At 36.5% G+C, this 21,484-nt stretch overlaps 2 protein-coding genes across 3 annotated transcripts in view; one reads left to right on the top strand and one right to left on the bottom strand.

The window, feature by feature from the left end:
• Positions 1 to 21,484, bottom strand: part of LOC142358604 (protein FAM76A-like) — a 606,005-nt gene that overhangs the window by 347,786 nt on the left and 236,735 nt on the right. The window lies entirely within an intron of this gene.
• LOC142335237 (lysoplasmalogenase TMEM86A-like) lies at positions 13,115 to 19,571 on the top strand. 2 transcript variants are annotated; one of them, XM_075383649.1, is made up of 3 exons: positions 13,115 to 13,495; positions 18,856 to 18,981; positions 19,062 to 19,571. In XM_075383649.1, the coding sequence occupies exons 1-3, from the start codon at positions 13,207 to 13,209 to the stop codon at positions 19,373 to 19,375; spliced, it is 729 nt and encodes a 242-aa protein (XP_075239764.1). In that variant the 5' UTR covers positions 13,115 to 13,206; the 3' UTR covers positions 19,376 to 19,571. The 2 variants fall into 2 exon arrangements, with proteins under 2 accessions (XP_075239764.1, XP_075239763.1); XM_075383648.1 differs by having other exon boundaries at positions 13,117 to 13,495; positions 18,856 to 19,571.

Here is a 21,484-nt window from a genome sequence, read left to right as displayed (position 1 = left end):
AAGGCCCATTTAATTGGACAACAAGTACGTCCCTTAAACTCAAAATATTATTGACATTTTTGAGGCGCCTGCAAATGACCATAAAGCTATTGGTTTAGTGGTACGAATAAAACAAACGGTTAAACAACAACCATGTGCCAAATGAATTTAAACGAAGATAAATGCTTCAATGTAAAACTTGCAATTAAAGCTGTACTTTATCAATTGGTGTATGCACACAACGTACAACTAACTCATTGTCCCTTTGAAGCTATTTTCGGAAAACTTCCTAATACCCCTTTGAGCAATATAGTTACAACTCTTCAAAGTTTTTCACGAAAACGTTCCTGTCAATCATGACATCCAAAGACGCAGTCCTGAATTTGTGAATCTGTTATAAAAAACCAGGAAGACCAATGCTGCTTCATCAGTCCAAGCATTCATAGCTACTGGTGAGATGTCTCTGTGTCGGAAATTGCGTGGCAATTCCACACGTTCGCAGTGAGGCAGTTATTGAGGCTCCTCAATTGTATTCACCGTTGCTCTAAATATCTATCCCCAAAATTAATTGCGAAAGCTATTGAAGGAATTGCAATTTAACTTTTACAAAATTATGTAAACATTCACTGCGTACCACAATCTGTACGCATAGACAAGGCCCGTTGCTTAAAGGGAAAACAAGTACGTTCTTTGTACTCAAAAAATTATTGACATTCGCGAGGCCCCTGAAAATGACCATAAAGCTATTGTTTTAGTGGTGCGAATTATACAAACGCTTAAACACCAACTTCCCTGTGCCAAATGAAAATAAACGAAGATAAGAGCTTCAGTTTAAAACATGCAATTAAAGCTGTAATTTATCAGATGCGTATATAAAAAGAACGCACCACTAAAGCCAGTGTCCCTTTGAAGCTCATTACGGAAGACGTCCTAATAACCCTTTGGGCAACAGGATTACAGATCTGAAAAGCTCAAACTTAGCGTATTCAAAAACTTCGCAACAATATTTAGATAAAGAAACAGTTCCTGCAGAATATTACCTGGTTAAGAAAATGATGGATTGACTTCAAAAAGAGCGATGACAACATTGAGCTAGCAAAAAATTCAGCTCAGAAAGATGCCGGGTAAACGTATCGTAATGCGAGTGATAGGGAATTGCAATTCATTATACACCCCAAAAAATCAACCCAATTCCGCGCAGCGAATTCCCACTAAAAGTGAAACTGGCTCCAAGACTACCTGCTAATAAACACCCGAAGAAAAATCTTGACGGCTTGTATGAGGTTTTTGCACAAGGATGAGCAGTAGAAAAGGTCTCCATCGCTACCTCTACAATTAAAAACCCTGGTAAGCAACCTGTTCGGGTGAGGAATAGAGACCTCGCAAAACTAGGCTCCAGTAAAGAACGTAGTGTGGTCTGTAAAATACTACAAGTACTACTACTTTGGAAAAAAAAAATTTGTAATAAATTTTTGGAAACTTATTGTTATTACGGATTGTAGATCACTTTTATCAATCGTTAAAGAACGTCGTTCAAATGGATCATACGAAACCAGATTGGCTCTGTGAATTGAACTTTGACCGTTTGACTTTCTTTATGATAATATTCCTGATGCAAAAATAGGACTGGTCAATAATATTTAGCACCAACCGAATGACAAAGCAGCCATGACTAACAAATGTGACAGTGATTTCGTAGTGGCAAATATTTCCCTATTTGGGCCGCAATTGCATATTTATTTTCAATCGACCATCATACCTCCTATTCCTGTACCAGTAAACAACTAAATATAGCAGCCAAAACTACTTAATTAAAAGCATCTAAATCCATTCAATTATAATCTAAGCATACCTCACATGTTCACAACAATGCACATTTGAAACCGCTTTCTGTCCTCAATCAAGCTTCAAAACACTTGCTGAATTCTGAGTCTGCATTTGCACTGCAAATTCACGCTTCAAGAAAAACTGGCGTGAATACAGTGTGTCCTTAAAGTAGGAATGGTGGCTGTACGTGCACCGCCAACTTTTTAAACGTTGCCTTAAATGTCTGCAATGCTTAAAATAACCAAGATTTTCAAACCCACAATACCAACATCTAATTGGCAACCACCACATAAACATTGCGAAAAATTTACTGAAGAAATTAAAAATGACTTTGAAGGCTAAATTAAAGAAAAGAAGTTGATATAAATTTTTTGGAATTTATTAGGCGTTACTCTAATTATCCATCTCCAAAATTTTTTGAAAAAATATTAGAGGAATTGCGTTGTAATTTTTTCACAACATTGTGTAAATATTCACGGTGTTTCACGAACTGTACGCATATATAAGGCCGCTGTTTAATCGGAAAAAAGTACGTTATTTTTGTACTCAAAGTATTATTGACATCTGTGAGGAGCCTGCGAACGACCATAAAGCTATTGGTTTAGTGGTACGAATAAAACAAACGGTTAAACAGCAACCATGTGCCGAATGAAATTGAACGAAGATAAAAGCTTCAATGTCAAACTTGCAATTAAAGCTGTCTTTTATCAATTTGTATAAGCACACAACGTACAACTAAAGTCTTTATCCCTTTGAAGCTATTTTCGGAAAACGTCCTAATACCCCTTTGAGCAATATAATTACAACTCTTCAAAGTTTTTCATGAAAACGTTCCTTTCAATCATGACATCCAAAGACGCAGTTCTGAATGAAATTTGTGAAGCTGTTATAAGTAACGAGGAAAAGCAATGCCGCTCCATCAGTCCAAGCCCACATAGCTTCTGGAGGGATGTCTGAGTGTCGGCCATTGCGTGGCAGTACGTTTGCAGTGAGGCAGTTATTGAGCCTCCTCAATTGTATTGACTGTTGCTCTAAATATCCATCCCTAAAATTATTTGCGAAAATTATTGGAGGAATTGCAATATAAATTTTTACGAAATTAAGTAAAAATTCACTGTGTACCACGATCTGTACGCACAGATAAGGCCCATTTAATTGGACAACAAGTACGTCCCTTAAACTCAAAATATTATTGACATTTTTGAGGCGCCTGCAAATGACCATAAAGCTATTGGTTTAGTGGTACGAATAAAACAAACGGTTAAACAACAACCATGTGCCAAATGAATTTAAACGAAGATAAATGCTTCAATGTAAAACTTGCAATTAAAGCTGTACTTTATCAATTGGTGTATGCACACAACGTACAACTAACTCATTGTCCCTTTGAAGCTATTTTCGGAAAACTTCCTAATACCCCTTTGAGCAATATAGTTACAACTCTTCAAAGTTTTTCACGAAAACGTTCCTGTCAATCATGACATCCAAAGACGCAGTCCTGAATTTGTGAATCTGTTATAAAAAACCAGGAAGACCAATGCTGCTTCATCAGTCCAAGCATTCATAGCTACTGGTGAGATGTCTGTGTGTCGGAAATTGCGTGGCAATTCCACACGTTCGCAGTGAGGCAGTTATTGAGGCTCCTCAATTGTATTCACCGTTGCTCTAAATATCTATCCCCAAAATTAATTGCGAAAGCTATTGAAGGAATTGCAATTTAACTTTTACAAAATTATGTAAACATTCACTGCGTACCACAATCTGTACGCATAGACAAGGCCCGTTGCTTAAAGGGAAAACAAGTACGTTCTTTGTACTCAAAAAATTATTGACATTCGCGAGGCCCCTGAAAATGACCATAAAGCTATTGTTTTAGTGGTGCGAATTATACAAACGCTTAAACACCAACTTCCCTGTGCCAAATGAAAATAAACGAAGATAAGAGCTTCAGTTTAAAACATGCAATTAAAGCTGTAATTTATCAGATGCGTATATAAAAAGAACGCACCACTAAAGCCAGTGTCCCTTTGAAGCTCATTACGGAAGACGTCCTAATAACCCTTTGGGCAACAGGATTACAGATCTGAAAAGCTCAAACTTAGCGTATTCAAAAACTTCGCAACAATATTTAGATAAAGAAACAGTTCCTGCAGAATATTACCTGGTTAAGAAAATGACGGATTGACTTCAAAAAGAGCGATGACAACATTGAGCTAGCAAAAAATTCAGCTCAGAAAGATGCCGGGTAAACGTATCGTAATGCGAGTGATAGGGAATTGCAATTCATTATACACCCCAAAAAATCAACCCAATTCCGCGCAGCGAATTCCCACTAAAAGTGAAACTGGCTCCAAGACTACCTGCTAATAAACACCCGAAGAAAAATCTTGACGGCTTGTATGAGGTTTTTGCACAAGGATGAGCAGTAGAAAAGGTCTCCATCGCTACCTCTACAATTAAAAACCCTGGTAAGCAACCTGTTCGGGTGAGGAATAGAGACCTCGCAAAACTAGGCTCCAGTAAAGAACGTAGTGTGGTCTGTAAAATACTACAAGTACTACTACTTTGGAAAAAAAATTTGTAATAAACTTTTGGAAACTTATTGTTATTACGGATTGTAGATCACTTTTATCAATCGTTAAAGAACGTCGTTCAAATGGATCATACGAAACCAGATTGGCTCTGTGAATTGAACTTTGACCGTTTGACTTTCTTTATGATAATATTCCTGATGCAAAAATAGGACTGGTCAATAATATTTAGCACCAACCGAATGACAAAGCAGCCATGACTAACAAATGTGACAGTGATTTCGTAGTGGCAAATATTTCCCTATTTGGGCCGCAATTGCATATTTATTTTCAATCGACCATCATACCTCCTATTCCTGTACCAGTAAACAACTAAATATAGCAGCCAAAACTACTTAATTAAAAGCATCTAAATCCATTCAATTATAATCTAAGCATACCTCACATGTTCACAACAATGCACATTTGAAACCGCTTTCTGTCCTCAATCAAGCTTCAAAACACTTGCTGAATTCTGAGTCTGCATTTGCACTGCAAATTCACGCTTCAAGAAAAACTGGCGTGAATACAGTGTGTCCTTAAAGTAGGAATGGTGGCTGTACGTGCACCGCCAACTTTTTAAACGTTGCCTTAAATGTCTGCAATGCTTAAAATAACCAAGATTTTCAAACCCACAATACCAACATCTAATTGGCAACCACCACATAAACATTGCGAAAAATTTACTGAAGAAATTAAAAATGACTTTGAAGGCTAAATTAAAGAAAAGAAGTTGATATAAATTTTTTGGAATTTATTAGGCGTTACTCTAATTATCCATCTCCAAAATTTTTTGAAAAAATATTAGAGGAATTGCGTTGTAATTTTTTCACAACATTGTGTAAATATTCACGGTGTTTCACGAACTGTACGCATATATAAGGCCGCTGTTTAATCGGAAAAAAGTACGTTATTTTTGTACTCAAAGTATTATTGACATCTGTGAGGAGCCTGCGAACGACCATAAAGCTATTGGTTTAGTGGTACGAATAAAACAAACGGTTAAACAGCAACCATGTGCCGAATGAAATTGAACGAAGATAAAAGCTTCAATGTCAAACTTGCAATTAAAGCTGTCTTTTATCAATTTGTATAAGCACACAACGTACAACTAAAGTCTTTTTCCCTTTGAAGCTATTTTCGGAAAACGTCCTAATACCCCTTTGAGCAATATAATTACAACTCTTCAAAGTTTTTCATGAAAACGTTCCTTTCAATCATGACATCCAAAGACGCAGTTCTGAATGAAATTTGTGAAGCTGTTATAAGTAACGAGGAAAAGCAATGCCGCTCCATCAGTCCAAGCCCACATAGCTTCTGGAGGGATGTCTGAGTGTCGGCCATTGCGTGGCAGTACGTTTGCAGTGAGGCAGTTATTGAGGCTCCTCAATTGTATTGACTGTTGCTCTAAATATCCATCCCTAATATTATTTGCGAAAATTATTGGAGGAATTGCAATATAAATTTTTACAAAATTAAGTAAAAATTCACTGTGTACCACGATCTGTACGCACAGATAAGGCCCATTTAATTGGACAACAAGTACGTCCCTTAAACTCAAAATATTATTGACATTTTTGAGGCGCCTGCAAATGACCATAAAGCTATTGGTTTAGTGGTACGAATAAAACAAACGGTTAAACAACAACCATGTGCCAAATGAATTTAAACGAAGATAAATGCTTCAATGTAAAACTTGCAATTAAAGCTGTACTTTATCAATTGGTGTATGCACACAACGTACAACTAACTCATTGTCCCTTTGAAGCTATTTTCGGAAAACTTCCTAATACCCCTTTGAGCAATATAGTTACAACTCTTCAAAGTTTTTCACGAAAACGTTCCTGTCAATCATGACATCCAAAGACGCAGTCCTGAATTTGTGAATCTGTTATAAAAAACCAGGAAGACCAATGCTGCTTCATCAGTCCAAGCATTCATAGCTACTGGTGAGATGTCTGTGTGTCGGAAATTGCGTGGCAATTCCACACGTTCGCAGTGAGGCAGTTATTGAGGCTCCTCAATTGTATTCACCGTTGCTCTAAATATCTATCCCCAAAATTAATTGCGAAAGCTATTGAAGGAATTGCAATTTAACTTTTACAAAATTATGTAAACATTCACTGCGTACCACAATCTGTACGCATAGACAAGGCCCGTTGCTTAAAGGGAAAACAAGTACGTTCTTTGTACTCAAAAAATTATTGACATTCGCGAGGCCCCTGAAAATGACCATAAAGCTATTGTTTTAGTGGTGCGAATTATACAAACGCTTAAACACCAACTTCCCTGTGCCAAATGAAAATAAACGAAGATAAGGGCTTCAGTTTAAAACATGCAATTAAAGCTGTAATTTATCAGATGCGTATATAAAAAGAACGCACCACTAAAGCCAGTGTCCCTTTGAAGCTCATTACGGAAGACGTCCTAATAACCCTTTGGGCAACAGGATTACAGATCTGAAAAGCTCAAACTTAGCGTATTCAAAAACTTCGCAACAATATTTAGATAAAGAAACAGTTCCTGCAGAATATTACCTGGTTAAGAAAATCATGGATTGACTTCAAAAAGAGCGATGACAACATTGAGCTAGCAAAAAATTCAGCTCAGAAAGATGCCGGGTAAACGTATCGTAATGCGAGTGATAGGGAATTGCAATTCATTATACACCCCAAAAAATCAACCCAATTCCGCGCAGCGAATTCCCACTAAAAGTGAAACTGGCTCCAAGACTACCTGCTAATAAACACCCGAAGAAAAATCTTGACGGCTTGTATGAGGTTTTTGCACAAGGATGAGCAGTAGAAAAGGTCTCCATCGCTACCTCTACAATTAAAAACCCTGGTAAGCAACCTGTTCGGGTGAGGAATAGAGACCTCGCAAAACTAGGCTCCAGTAAAGAACGTAGTGTGGTCTGTAAAATACTACAAGTACTACTACTTTGGAAAAAAAAATTTGTAATAAACTTTTGGAAACTTATTGTTATTACGGATTGTAGATCACTTTTATCAATCGTTAAAGAACGTCGTTCAAATGGATCATACGAAACCAGATTGGCTCTGTGAATTGAACTTTGACCGTTTGACTTTCTTTATGATAATATTCCTGATGCAAAAATAGGACTGGTCAATAATATTTAGCACCAACCGAATGACAAAGCAGCCATGACTAACAAATGTGACAGTGATTTCGTAGTGGCAAATATTTCCCTATTTGGGCCGCAATTGCATATTTATTTTCAAACGACCATCATACCTCCTATTCCTGTACCAGTGAACAACTAAATATAGCAGCCACAACTACTAAATGAAAAGCATCTAACTCAATTCACAAGTGGTCTAAGCATACCTCACATGTACACAACAGTGCCCATTCGAAAACGCTTTCTGTCCTCAATCAAGCTTCAACACACTTGCTGAATTCTGACTCTGCATTTGCCCCGAAAATCCACACTTCAAAAACAACTGGCGTACATACAGTGTGTCCTCAAAGTAGGAATGGTGGCCGTATATGGACCGCCAAATTATTAAAGGTTACCTTGAATGTCAGCAAGGCATAAAAATAGCCAAGATTTTGAAACCCAAAATACCAGCATCTAAATGACCACCACATAGACATTGCGAAGAACCTAATCAAGAAATTCAGAATGTTTTTGAAAGCGCAATTACAAAAAAAGAAATTGATTATGTTACAAAATTATGTAAACATTCGCTGTGTACCACGATCTGTACGCACAGACAAAGCCCGTTGCTTAATTGGAAAACAAGTACGTTCTTAAAAAATTCAAAAAATTATTTCTTTAAAATACTCAAAAAATTATTGACATTCGCGAGACCCCTGAAAATGACCATGAAGCTATTGTTTCAGTGGTGCGAATTCTACAAACCCTTAAACAACAACATCCGTGTGCCAAATGAAACTAAACGAAGATAAAGGCTTCAGTTTAAAACATGAAATTAATGCTGTAATTTATCAGATGCGTATATAGAAAGAACGCACCACTTAAGTCATTGTCCCTTTGAATCTCATTCCTGAAGACGTCCAATAACCCTTTGGGCAACATGATTACAGCTCTTAAAAGCTCAAACTTAACGTACTCAATAAGTTTGCAACATTATTAAGATAAAGGAACAGTTCCTGCAAAAGATTACCTGGTTAAAAAAGGATAGATTGACAAAATTGAGATAGCAATAACTTGAGCTCAAAAAGATGCTGGGTAAAGGTATCGAGATGCAAGCGATAGGGAATTGCGATTCATTATCCACCCCAAAAAATCACCCCGATTCCGCGCAGCAAATTCCCACTACAAGTGAAACTGGCGCGGAAGCTACCTGCTAATAAACACCCGAAGAAAAATTTTGACGGCTTCTATGAGGTTTTAGCACCAGGATCAGCAGTATAAAAGGTCTCCATCGCTACTTCTACAAATAAAAAGCCTGGTAAGCAACCTGTTCGGGTGAAGAAAATCGGTAAAAATCGGCTAATTCATTTCATGATGCTAGACCAATCTGAATTCAGCCTAACCGGTCTTCAATGCCAACATCAATTGTTGAAGATTAGACTTCAATAGCGCATCAAATCCCAATTCCAATTCCAAATAGTTCAATTGCAAATAGTCAAAAATTAATCAAAGTTATTCTGATTACGAATATGAAAGAAGATAGCAAGATTGGGAAGCCGAAAATCAAATTTAAATGCAATGCAATACATTCACAAAAAATTCTTTAAACATTTTTATTTATTTTCTAAGATTGTTAATTATCAGTGAATTTGATAACTTGCAAATATAAATTTTTAGCTATAATAACCAGCAAATAATTAACTCAAAGTGTACAATATTGTCACTTGCTTAATACTTTGTTATTTACTTAAGAAATTGTAAAATTGTTGCAATAATAGATTTTGTCGTCAAACGGGAAATGTGATACTGAAATGTTGTATATATTTTAATTAGTTTATTTGTCATCCCCTCAGTGATTTTGAAATTAGTGCTACTTACATTCGCATCGCGAATGCACTTTTTTTGATCATATCTCAATAATATTCCCGCTGTCTGTAAATATTACTTATTCATTTGCTCTAGCCTGATTATTCATCAGACAATCACTTTTTTTGCCTCTTTGTAATAAGTCACGCAATCACTCAATGTTGCTAAGCAATTAAGTTTGCATTAGCTCAAGAACATCATTACTAGACGAAGTAATTTTAAGTTTGATTTTGCACTGCATTTTCACTTTCCAGAATTTTACTATATTTGCAGTGCGAAAGCATAGTTTGTTTTCAAAAGGCATATCACACATTCTGTATGTAGTTCATATAGTGAATCATTAAGTTTGGTTTTTAACAAACAAACAATTTTCTCTCAGGAAGGTACAATCCAAGGTGACCCCCTTGCGATGTCGATATACAGAATTGCCATTATTCCCTTAATTGAACCTCCTAACTTTTGCTTCACTGTTCAAAAGTTGTATGCGGATGATGGTAACGCTATCAACTCTCTTGATAAACTGAAAAATCTTTTTGACTCATTGCAAAAAAAGGTCCTACTTTTGGTTACCATCTTTCCAAGTCCCATATTACTACCAATGAACGTCAGACGAACGCCAGCAGTAAGCAGAACAGATTTTTGTTCACGACGAAGTGGAAAAAGTTGTAGAGTACTTGGCAGTGCAATAGTTTCTGATAATGCAGAAAAAAATTGTTGAAAGATACCTAAAACAGAAGAAATCTGTGTTCAAAAAGCTGGCGTTCATGCCAATGTTTCGCGTCAAAAGGTTTTAAAATCGTTCACTTCTTCGGTTTACTTTCAATTATTGTTCTTGGCTCATACAACACCTATTATTGAAGACCCGGTAAGATAACGTGAGAAATCAATCAACGAGGAGCTATTAACTAAAGATTATGTCCAAGGTCAAAAAACCGGAGTACATTTTTTGTTGCCGATACGGGAGGGTGGCTTGAATATCCTCATTTCGGAAGACCGTTTTAGGGAAAACGAACGGTCCATTCAACTTTCAAGCGCCTTATCCCTATCTCTGCCCGAAGCCGGACAAAAGAAACAACAAAATTTTCATGAAAATAAAAGGAGAAAAATTTGATATCAAATCGAAAAAGACGAGAGTTAACAGCGAATTGAATATGAACGAAATTCGCTCATATGACTTAGCTAGTGAAAAGGGAGCATCAAGCTGGTTGAACGCTACGCCATCGAAACGATGTCAATTTGACTAAACAAAAAGCGAGTTTCGTGATAAGTTTCACTTTTTAACCAAGTCTCAGACCACATTTTAAACCTAATTACTTTAATATTTCATTCAATTTTCTGCAATTATTCTCAAGTGCTATTTTCAGTTCAGAACTCTCTCCAAGTTTGAAGTTCAGCGAGTTTCCAACTTTATTACTTCTCACATACTTGGTAATTCAAACATATGGTCAATAAAACCCGTAAAATTAATACCACTTGTGCTGTCTCAGACTTGCAAAACTATAAATTTTCCTTCATGGGAACAAAAATGTATCAAATTTGAACTATCTTCTTCTACATTTACCTCAGTGTCCCATCAGATTAGGTAATTTTGCTTTTCAGTCCTTCATTGGCCTCTTTAGACTAGAAAAAGGATTTTCAAAAAATCACAAAATATTTTTTTGTGATTTGGAAAAAATATTTTCCTTACCATCGAATTGTACTGAACGATTCGTAATGGATTGGGACGTCCCCATCCGTGACAAAACGTTATGCACGAATCGTCACAGGAGGACTTCCTCCCGTGACAGTACGTGCATTTTACTATACTACTCACGAGGCCCGAGTGTTACTAAGAATTTTTCAGGTGTTGTAAAATTATCCAGGTGTTGAATTAAACCGAACGTCTCCGTTTCCGATAGCGAAGCAGCCGTATATTTATAGGGGTTTGATTCAAGCATCAGAATTCCAAATAAGTGTAATTTTTTGCTCTTAATTTAGTGTCCTAATTTAGGACACCAAGTTTAGGGCGAAAATTAGATTTTTACTTCTTTAATTCCAATTCAATCTTGCGGTGAGATAAAATAACGCTTCCCTAGTCGAATTCCGACGCTTAGCTTGCAACATCTTGCAAGATTCTTGCAAATGACGCTTATCTTGCAAGATCTTGCAAGATTCTTGCAAATGACGCTTATCTTGCAAGATGCAAGATCCGGACGCCTATCTTGCAAGAACCTTGCAAGATCTTGCAAGATAGACGTCGAAAAATGTTCAAGAAAAAAGTGAAATTTTAAAGTCCTATTAACTCAATGATTCTTTTCTCTTATGAGTTCAGACGTCAAAGGGAGCTCTCTGTTCAAAACAGAAACTTTCATATCACTTCTGCCTTCAACAAAATATTTGAAACTCTCATTTCAGGAGAAATTGTTCAATGATCGTTTCAATAGTTCATTCTGTTCACAACAAGTGTGAATCACTTGGTAAGCATTAAAAAGGGCCATAAAGAGGCATCCAGAGAGTTCCTGCTTATGATATGTAATGTTATAATCGACTTTTTGTTCTGTAAATGAGACTTTTCTGTGAGTCCATTCACTTTGAATCATTAATAGGTAGCAAAGACACGAAGAACCAAATGCAAGTAACCAATTGAGAGGGAAAAAGCAGATAGTCACCCCAATATAGTCAATCATACGTTCTGTGTTACGATATTATAACGTTTTTCAATGATTAAACAGGTACCTGGCGAAAAACGTAAATGGTGCACAGTAAACTTCTGGAGCATAGTAATGCACCGACTCTAGACATCAAAGAAACCAAAAAGGCCCACGCTCAAGCTAAGGCTACATTTCCGCCCTTGTCAGTGACCCCTTTTGTGCAGCGCGATAACCCCCCGCCCTTGTTTGTGACCCCTTCGCGCATTAGTCTTAGCTCTTTAGGGTCTTTTTTTTTCTTTGGTGGCTAGAGATCAGGTGCGCTCCTTCTGGAGCATAGTAATGCACCGACTCTAGACAGCAAAGAAGCCAAAAAGGCCCGCGCTCAAGCTAAGACTAGACTTCCGGACGCCCATTTTGCAAGGGTCTTGCAAGAATTCGTCGCTTATCTTGCAAGACCCTTGCAAAAATCAGACGCTTATCTTGCAAGATTCTTGCAAGACTTCGACGCTTATCTTGCAAGAATCTTGCAAGAATTCGACGCCTATCTTGCAAGAATCTTACAAGATCGACGCTTATCTTGCAAGATTCTTGCATATCCGACGGCTATCTTGCAAGATCTTGCAAGAATCTTGCAAGATCTTGCAAGATGGTGCGTAATCTTACAAGATTCTTGCAAGATCTTGCAAGATAGCCGTCGGTAATAGACTAGGGTTGTTGACTTATCAGAGATTAATTTTGCGACTTTCCTACTACAACTCCCCTCCCTCGCCACCGCTTTAGTGGTCATGTTACATATAGTCATCCTCCCCCTCACCTCATAAATACAAGTATAAAGGCCAAAACTTCTTGGGGGCTGAAGACCCATTATTTCAATCTGAAATCCTAATGTGGAACCTATTCTTATATTTCACAAGACTCTTGTGGTTCATTCTTCTATTTATGCAATTTGCTATTCAGTTCAGACTTTCTTGCAGAGCATAAATTACTATACACATAAAAACGAATGGTGACCGATGAGTTGATATTTAAAGAGAACCACCCCCTACCACCTGACATTTATTTAATATCTAATTTTGGTTGCTATTAACTTTAATTGACGTGAACTTTAACGTGACCTGGCGTGTTCTGTATCACTTTGTCACTTGAAGTCATTGCAAGATTCTTCTGTTAGCTATCAAGTCACCTAATTCAACCGAAACTCTAAATTACACAAATGCATTTGCAGATCAAGTCACGTGCCTTTGAAGACTCCTTCACAATGTTACGTCCTTTTATTGGGTCCTCGTTGTTGTTTTTCATTGTAAATAGTTTCCTGCAATCCTCAATTTTTGACCCTTTTATATCAGATGCCGGGAAGAGATTGATGGAAGTGCCTGTGAAATGTGTGCCCTGTTTGTGTCTGTTCTTTTCTTTCTGGAACAACATCCACAGTTTATCCAAATTAGAAGAGTGGGTTCCTTTGAAGAGGAGTAGGTGCATGGCCCTCGGATTTCTATTCTCAGGTATGACAAAACATTTCGATCCATTCTGTTTCGGACCCACCAATGCATGCCCTTTTTAACCCCAAGTTAAACATTCTGTTATCATATACCAATTTGCGGATTTATTCTGTTTTGGCCCCCTGTGTTTTTTACGCCCCCCAGTTACAGATTATATGTTGTTATATAGCACGTTACTATGTAAAAAATAGCACGTGCGCCTGGGGGCGTAAAAATAGAAGCTAACTAAGGTGGGGGGCCAAAACAGAATAGATCCCAATTTGCTATGTAAAATAGCACGTGCGCTTGAGGGGCTTGAAAAATCCTTGAAACAAGCGTCCAAAACAGAATGGATCAAATAGAAGGGAAAACACTTGAACCCGAATTAGGGATCGTTCTCTTGGATTCGCTTTTTCGGTAGAGTAGAGGGTTTACGAGAAAATAATGTAAGAATTGCGGTGAATAGCAATGAAAAAAAATATTTTTTGCACTGCAAAGCAAAAAAAATGGATCTTTTTTGCTCTCCCCCAGCTTATTGGGCGCATATTATTTAACCCAGACGCACGTGCAATATTTTAACATAGTGGTTTACTATGTATAGGCACGTGCTCTGTAACTGGGGGCGCATAACGTACTGGGGGCACAAACGGAAAAGATCCAAAAAATCTTTAAGTGATTTATTTTAACCGTTGATATCACGTAAGATGTGCGGTTTTTAGGGGTGTAGCTTTTTTTTCTCGCCGCTTTCACCGATGAAAATACGACTTTTCGTCTAAAAAACTACATCAAAACTACTTGATGCCAAAGATTTTCTATACATAGAAAATACTTAATATGCGTTTGAATTGATTTGCATAACTACTTGCTCCGAAGAAAATCTGCTATTTTTGGAAAACATTATTTGCTTATATGCAACTAAAATCAGAAAATCTTTTTTTTTCAGATAAGTTACACCAAAGATTCTTGGTGTTTTGGACTTCCCATACATATGGGATATCTGAGTTTAAAGTTTTTTAATTGTCATTGGTAAATCTTATTCCTTTTCACCGCAGTCCCAGCAATTCTTATGATTTTACCACTTTCAACGCATTCACCGCTTATATTGCGATACTTACATCTTTTGACCGCAATTCATACAATTTCTAGAGAGAACTGCTTTCTCCTCCCTGATAGCATTAACCGCTATCTTACGCTTTTGTAGTGAAGATAGTTTGTAAATTTAACGGTTTATTTTGTAAAATTGGCAGTACTTAGCGGTGAATTCATTTTTTGTCAAAAAATTCAACGCTGAAAACAGCAATTCTTATACCTTTTCAACGCAGTCCCAGCAATTCTTATGTTTTTGTGATTTTCAGAATTGACATTTCGATCCGTTTAATTCCAAATATACCTTATACACCCTCCCACTTAACGCGCTTAAATATAGCCCGATACCCGGTATGACTCCAACTCCCTCTTCTCAATCCCCACACAATGTTTTCAGCTTTATAGAAAATTTTTATTGTCACTGAAAAAAGTAAATAATGATAGATTGGTTCTCCCCCCGCGCACCTCCCCATTGACCAGAGCCTGAGATATTGAGTCATCAGGTTTTTAGTGAAACGAATCTCAAGCCATGAAGAACAGCGAACAGGTGCCTAGTTCATGTTGGACATAGTTTTTTGAGGATCTCTGTCAGTGAGACCCCTCCCAAATAAAAAAAATCACATGATATGTTTATAGTAAGAGGGAATTGGTTAAAAAGATCTATGCTGCCAGTGCCTTTGTGCCACTTTTACAATATAAATGGAACATAAAAGGTATATATACCCACTAAGCAAATTGAGAAAAGGGCGGAATAGATGCCAAAAACTCGGGGGACTCGCTGTCGGTACATTCGGATTTGGAATTGCACACATTTTCTACATCAGGGCGTTCGGCGGGAAATACTACGTCAAAATTGGAATCCATCTCCACGCGTTTTCACTTTTGGATACCGCCTCAACTTTGGCATTCCATTTCGCCTTTGTCGGAAAACTTCAGGATTGCACTTTCTAGTTGTGATGACTGGTAAAATAGTCTTTTGTCTGCTTCTCGGCCCCAAATTTTGTCAAAAAGCAGATTTGAAGCCGTTAAAGTCCAGCCAAGTTTTTCTTTTGGGTCCAGCTAGAGTCTCTCCATAACCAGTTCGAGTCGAGCACGGTCTTTTCATGTGTTCACTATGAGTCTTTGTGGTTCTGATTTTTCCTCTTACTTCTGTACATACGGAAGCAGCACCGAAACAGCTTTTTATACATAGCAGTCCAATTTAAGAGATAGTTTGAAAACTGCCAAAAGACAATACTATTGTCATCTCTTAAGATAAAGGAGTTATGGCAGCTAGCTGCAGTATTTTGACACAATAATTGGTTGAATGAAAACAGGTGGCCTAAGCTTAATTGTCTTATTCCCTGTAGCCATGGCCAAAACTAGCGTTATTCAGTTTGTTTTCCCGTCCAAAATTATGAATTATCTTTTCCTTTAAAACAGTGCAGGATTTTGAGAGATATTTGGTTCTTCAGAATCCTAGCAGATCCTGGAATCCTAAAATGAAGTAGCAGACATGCTGACTACATTATAGGCAAAAGTGGACAAATGAGTTCCAAGAAAAGCTTTTGAGTTTTGAAAAGACTAATGGTGAACCCATAAAAATACCTTAACTCGACTTTGTTGGTTATGAAAAGACAAATTTTTGAGTCTAGCTAAAGTCTCTTTGCAAACATTGGTTCGAGCTAAAGTTCAGTTCTAAATTTGGGTCGGCTTGTCTTAAAGTGCAGCTAAAGTTTTTTCATGGCTCAAACGAGTCAAGCACGGTTTTTTCATAGTGATTTTTGGTCGAGCATTGTCTTTTCATAAGTCTGTACCTAGCCCTGGGCAGCCTCATGGACTGCTTACCCCCGTAGCGACATTCCCCTTTGTGGTAAATTTATGGTAAAGGGGAATTGGGCTGGGGAATTAATAGGAATTAGCAGAGCCATTTTTTATGCCTGCGCTCCAAACTGTGTGATGTTAAGCATTGCACATCGTCCTGTGTCTTGCTCTTCGTTTTTATTAAAAAACAAATTGAATTCCCATCAAGTTATTAACAGCAAACAACTAAATGGGCAGTGTTGGTCAGAGTATAAATGAAACAAACTAAATATATTACGGTTTAAATTGAGACAGAGGTATATATGAAACTTAAAACTTTTCCATGATGCCTTGCCGTACGACGCATTATTCGAGTTTTGTTTAAATAAATAAAAGAAAAACATTTTCAGATGCTTCTTTAGAACTATTGGTCTTGCATCCATTTCAATTATGTTATTAAAAAAACTCACGTTAAGAAATTTATTATGAAGGGTTGAGCCGATATTCAGGGTAGAGTTTTCTACTACAGATGAGTTTATTTTCTTATTGAAGCAGTATTTTTGGTTCGCTGGATGTAGCGTAGATTTCATTTTCGTAAGTGTAGTTTCACGAAAATCGGAAGCTGATTACTGGTAAGTTTCATAGAAAAATTTACTACTTTGTATTCCAAGAAAAAATATTTGGCAGAATTTGATGTTGTAGACTAGATCAGAAGAACTGTCGTATTTTTGCGATTGAAACACGTCTTTACAGCCCAGCGTAATTGTTTCCCCAAAGTATTAAAGCAGGTGTTTTTGAGCTGGACAGTAAAAGTCCTGAGTAGAGTATTTGACTTATCACTAAGGCGTTCATAAATAGTAGTCTTGTCTGTTCAGGGAATGGGCGTGAAATACGTTTTAATGTTTTTATCCCTGTAGCAATTTTGCGTAATACGTGTTTTAATTTAAAATTTAATGTACAATTAAGATATGTATATATATATATATATATATATTTTATATATATATATATATATATATATATATATATACATATATATACGGAGGTATTTTACGCAATTGACGTTTGGTATTTTGTAATTACCAATTAATAGATTGTTTCTGTTGGTTTCTTCTAGTTTTGATTTTTTGGGAATGTAATAATTTCAGTTTTTGAGTGATTGAGCATTAGACGGTGTTTTTTGTAATATTTAGATATGTTTCTTAAGGATTGTTAAAGATTATATGTTGCTAATTTTAGGTCCGTATTGTATGTAAGAAATGATAGTATCATCGGCGTATTGAATTATTTTTGTATTAGCAGGTATTTGTTTGTATTAGCAGGCCTCATCTTCGTTTTTTGATAACCTATTGATATCGGTCTCATCTTCGTTTGATTTATTTTTGTATTAGCAGGTATTTGACCTAGCTTAAAACTACAAGTTTGACGTAGGTCACAATCTAGGTATCGCCTTACAATAAAATGGGAGTGACATTTGGATGTGTACATATTCCACTAAAATTGTCAGTTCTAAATTTCAGTCATTTCTTTTCTCTAAAAGTTTGCTTTTTTCGAAAAGTTTGCTTATTTTGAAAAAAATATGACAGTGCTCATAAACTACTTCTTGAAAATAAAATACTTCCCGCAGAAGTTCAAATAGTAAAAACTTCATTAAATAGACTTTTCGATATTGTCCAACAAACAAACATACAAGACCAAAAAAAATTCAGAGTAATCGGAGACGTTGAAATTAAAGTTAATAATCGTACATATGATTTTTCTATCACAACAAATTGTAAATCAAAATGGAGTCAAAATTCAATTATAAGAAACTTTGTTCGGAAATGGAATAAACTTCCAAGAGCTCTAAGAAAGGAAAAATCAAAGAAAAAATTTAAAAAAGAATTAAAGGAAGAGATGCAAAAAAGACACAAACGAGTTCCAATGGACAAAAAAATTGAAGGCTTTAAAAGTTTATTTTCATAAAACAATTCACGAGAACTAGAAACTGAACCTTAGTTTATTATTATTATTATTATGTTTAGTTATTCAAGGGAAAGATGTAGTATGTTTGATTTATAATATTACAACATGTAACTTTAACCTTGGGGTTATTCGAATTTACATGTTTGAGATTTAAAAAAAATTCCTTGTCGACACTTGGCCTCATCTTAGTTTTTTGATAACTTATTGATAATTTATTGTTTTCCGGAGCTATGATTGAGATAAAGATACTATTGGGGTGAAGGTACTATACCGCTCAGAACACGCTTGTAAACGGGGCAACTTTATGATAGCACCAGTGAGATCGCTTTCGCTATTAGCGCAGGTGGCCCGTTTTCAAGCGTGTCCTAAACGGAAGTGAAAATGGATCTTTGCCTCCAATGCTTTCATGCCCCACATTACAAATTATGTGGGGCGTAAAAGTTATATGCCCACTAAGCACAGGAGGGAGGGGGTAGAATAGATCCGAAAACAATAACCTCTTGGGGTTTTTGATGAGGAAAGCAACCATTTTTCGCCTGCGTTTGTTTCAGCGCTTGGAGACGCAGGAATGGTGTATGTGAACCACGGAGGACTCGCTCTGGGCATCTTCAATTTTGGAATTGCACACATCTTCTACATCAGGGCATTCGGCTGGAAGAACACCAACGTCAAAATAGGTTTCCTACTCTACACGATTTCACTTCTGGGTACCACTTCAACAATGGCATTCCATTTCCTCTTTGTGGGAAAATTTCAGGGATTACACTTTCTAGTTGTGATGACTGGTGTAATAATCTATTGTTTGTTACTCTACACCACATTTTGGCGAGCAGTGGATTTGGAAGTGGGAGCCAGCTCAAAAGACATTGCGTACTACGTTCGTGTGTTTGGTCTGGCCTCTTTTGTCATCTCAGACAGTATAATTGCTCTGGACCAGTTTGCATTTGCCATACCCTACGCTTGGGTTCCAATTATGCTTTTGTATTACGTGGCACAGGGTTCAATTGCGTGGGCGGAAGGGAGCCAAGTCTTGACAAGGAATTTAGAGAAAAAAAAATGACTGAAGTTTAGAAATGACAATTTTAGTATAATATGTACACATCCAAATGTCACTCCCATTTTATTTTTTTAAAACAAGTAAATTGAAAATATAACCCAGGGGTTAAATATTACAAGTTTAAAATGTTATATACAAAATTAGTACAATGTTATAAACCAAAATTAGTGGTTCCGTTTTTCTTAAAGGTAAAAATAACTTTTGAAGCCACCAACGTTCCTTTCCAGCGGTACAAGTTTGAATTGTTGGAGCATATGCTGTTTTAACATGCGTTTAAACTGTGAGCGTGATCTGATAGTCCGGACTTCACGCGGAAGTTTTTTCCGTTTTTAGATGCTTCTTTTTTGTAATGATCGACTGCTCGAACTTAGGAGAATTAGCTGTTCAGTTCTGTTTTTTCTCTTACTAAGACCTTACCATTTAGACAAAATTCTCAGTACCGTCTGATTTCAATAATGAAAAATCATTCCTAAGTTTTGAAACACTCATCTGGCTTATTAAGAGTTCTGCAGGCAAAAAGTCAGATTTTACAAAGAGATCTCTAGATCTCTTATACTTTTTTCTCATATAGCAAACTTTAATTCCCCAATTGATTTGTCGATTAATTCGCTGCATTGCAAAGAAATTCAAGTTCTGAAAAAATAGAGCACTGAAAGTTAAATGAGAAAGGACTAGGGATTTGAATAGCATCAATAGTGCTTTCAGAGGTAACTGATAACGTATAAGTTATATGGATCTAATCACTGTGGCTATATTTGATAGGACTTTGTTGAGTTGTACATGAAAGTTTAATTTAAGAATCAATCATTATACCCAAGTATCTGCGGTCTCTTTGTGGTTTAATTTCTTGTCCCCAAAAAACTATTGGATCAAAATTTTCTTTTTCTTTGGAGACGCAAAGAAGTTCAGTTTTACGGGTATTCATGGTTAATTTGCTTTGTTTTAGATAATTATCTCCAGTTGTAATTGTAAAGCGATACCTACATTGTTACCTAGCTTAAACTTGTAGTTTTAAACACAGTTTAATTCTTGTTCGCTCATAATTTAACAGTTCGCTCAAGGTCCTATGTAATATAACAATAAAAATCGAAAATTATCTGGAGTAATGGAGTCATGACTGCTTGATGGCTTTTGGGCTTTTGCGTTACCATTTAAAACGAAACAACACAAATTCGATCAATTCGCTATATAAGAGTCTACCGGTACCAAATTGTGGAGATTAATCCCTGTTTCAGCTCGTTATCTTAATACATGTAGAATTTTGTACTTTTGTCGTTAGAAGGCTTCTAGCTGGGGACTAACTAGCGCCCAAAACACTATCAAAATTCCGAAAAATTTGTTTGTGGTTCGTCTTGAGTTATTTGCGTTGGAGGCAATCCTTTTGTTCTTACACATTTTTGAAAAATACTTGAAATTTTGGGGGTTCTCTATCTGTTCCTCATTTGGTAGACATTAATGCCAAAAATGTGGATGAGCGGAGTCGGAACTTAATGTGCAGACGCACATTATCGAGCCTCCTTGTTCTGTTCACGGGTGAAGGCCTATGAAATGTGGCTCATTTTAAGAATCAGTCGCAGTAAGCCAGTGACATCTCAAAAATTTGACTATAGAAACTAGATGTGAGCTAAAATTTATGCCATAATAGGATTTGGGAAGATTTGAGTTCGAATGTCAAAACAAACCATGGAAATTGTACAGACTGCTTAAAAACAAGAAAAAATAAGTAAAAAATTTTTGATTTGCGACAAAGGTAATGTTTTTAATGTATTTAAAAATAGGCGCAAAGAATGTTGAAGAGGAAAACTGGATTCTGCAAAAAATTTTTGCTACTAAGATTAGGATTGTTTTTGATGCCTCGATCCAAAATAGAGAACTAGAGAGTTTCCGGCAGTTACCGATTCCTGGCAGTAATTGAAGTTGATTGGAAAGGATTAAGTCGACTGTGAGATTATTGGATTTTGGATTGGGTTGATTTTTTTGATTTGCAAGGAACTACTTTTCGTGCGTTCTATTTGACTCAGTTCTATTCGACTCAATAACTCACCGTCTACTGTTGTCAGTGAAACTAAAAATGACCGTGTTAAAACAGAAACAAAAATTTGTAACGGTCATCTTGAATGGAC

This window comes from Convolutriloba macropyga, chromosome 2 (assembly GCF_964194025.1).
Source record: "Convolutriloba macropyga chromosome 2, txConMacr16.3, whole genome shotgun sequence".
NCBI classification, from domain to species: Eukaryota; Metazoa; Xenacoelomorpha; order Acoela; family Convolutidae; genus Convolutriloba; species Convolutriloba macropyga.
The sequence above is the reverse complement of the archived record's forward strand: the minus strand, read 5'-3'. Positions and strand labels throughout refer to the sequence as shown.

Bases quoted from the DNA above. Each gene is read 5' to 3' on its own strand.
- LOC142335237 (XM_075383648.1), top strand. From the start codon at position 13,207: ATGCATTTGCAGATCAAGTCACGTGCCTTTGAAGACTCCTTCACAATG. The intron at 13,496-18,855 runs GTATGACAAAAC...CGTTTGTTTCAG, and splicing joins CCTCGGATTTCTATTCTCAG to CGCTTGGAGACGCAGGAATG.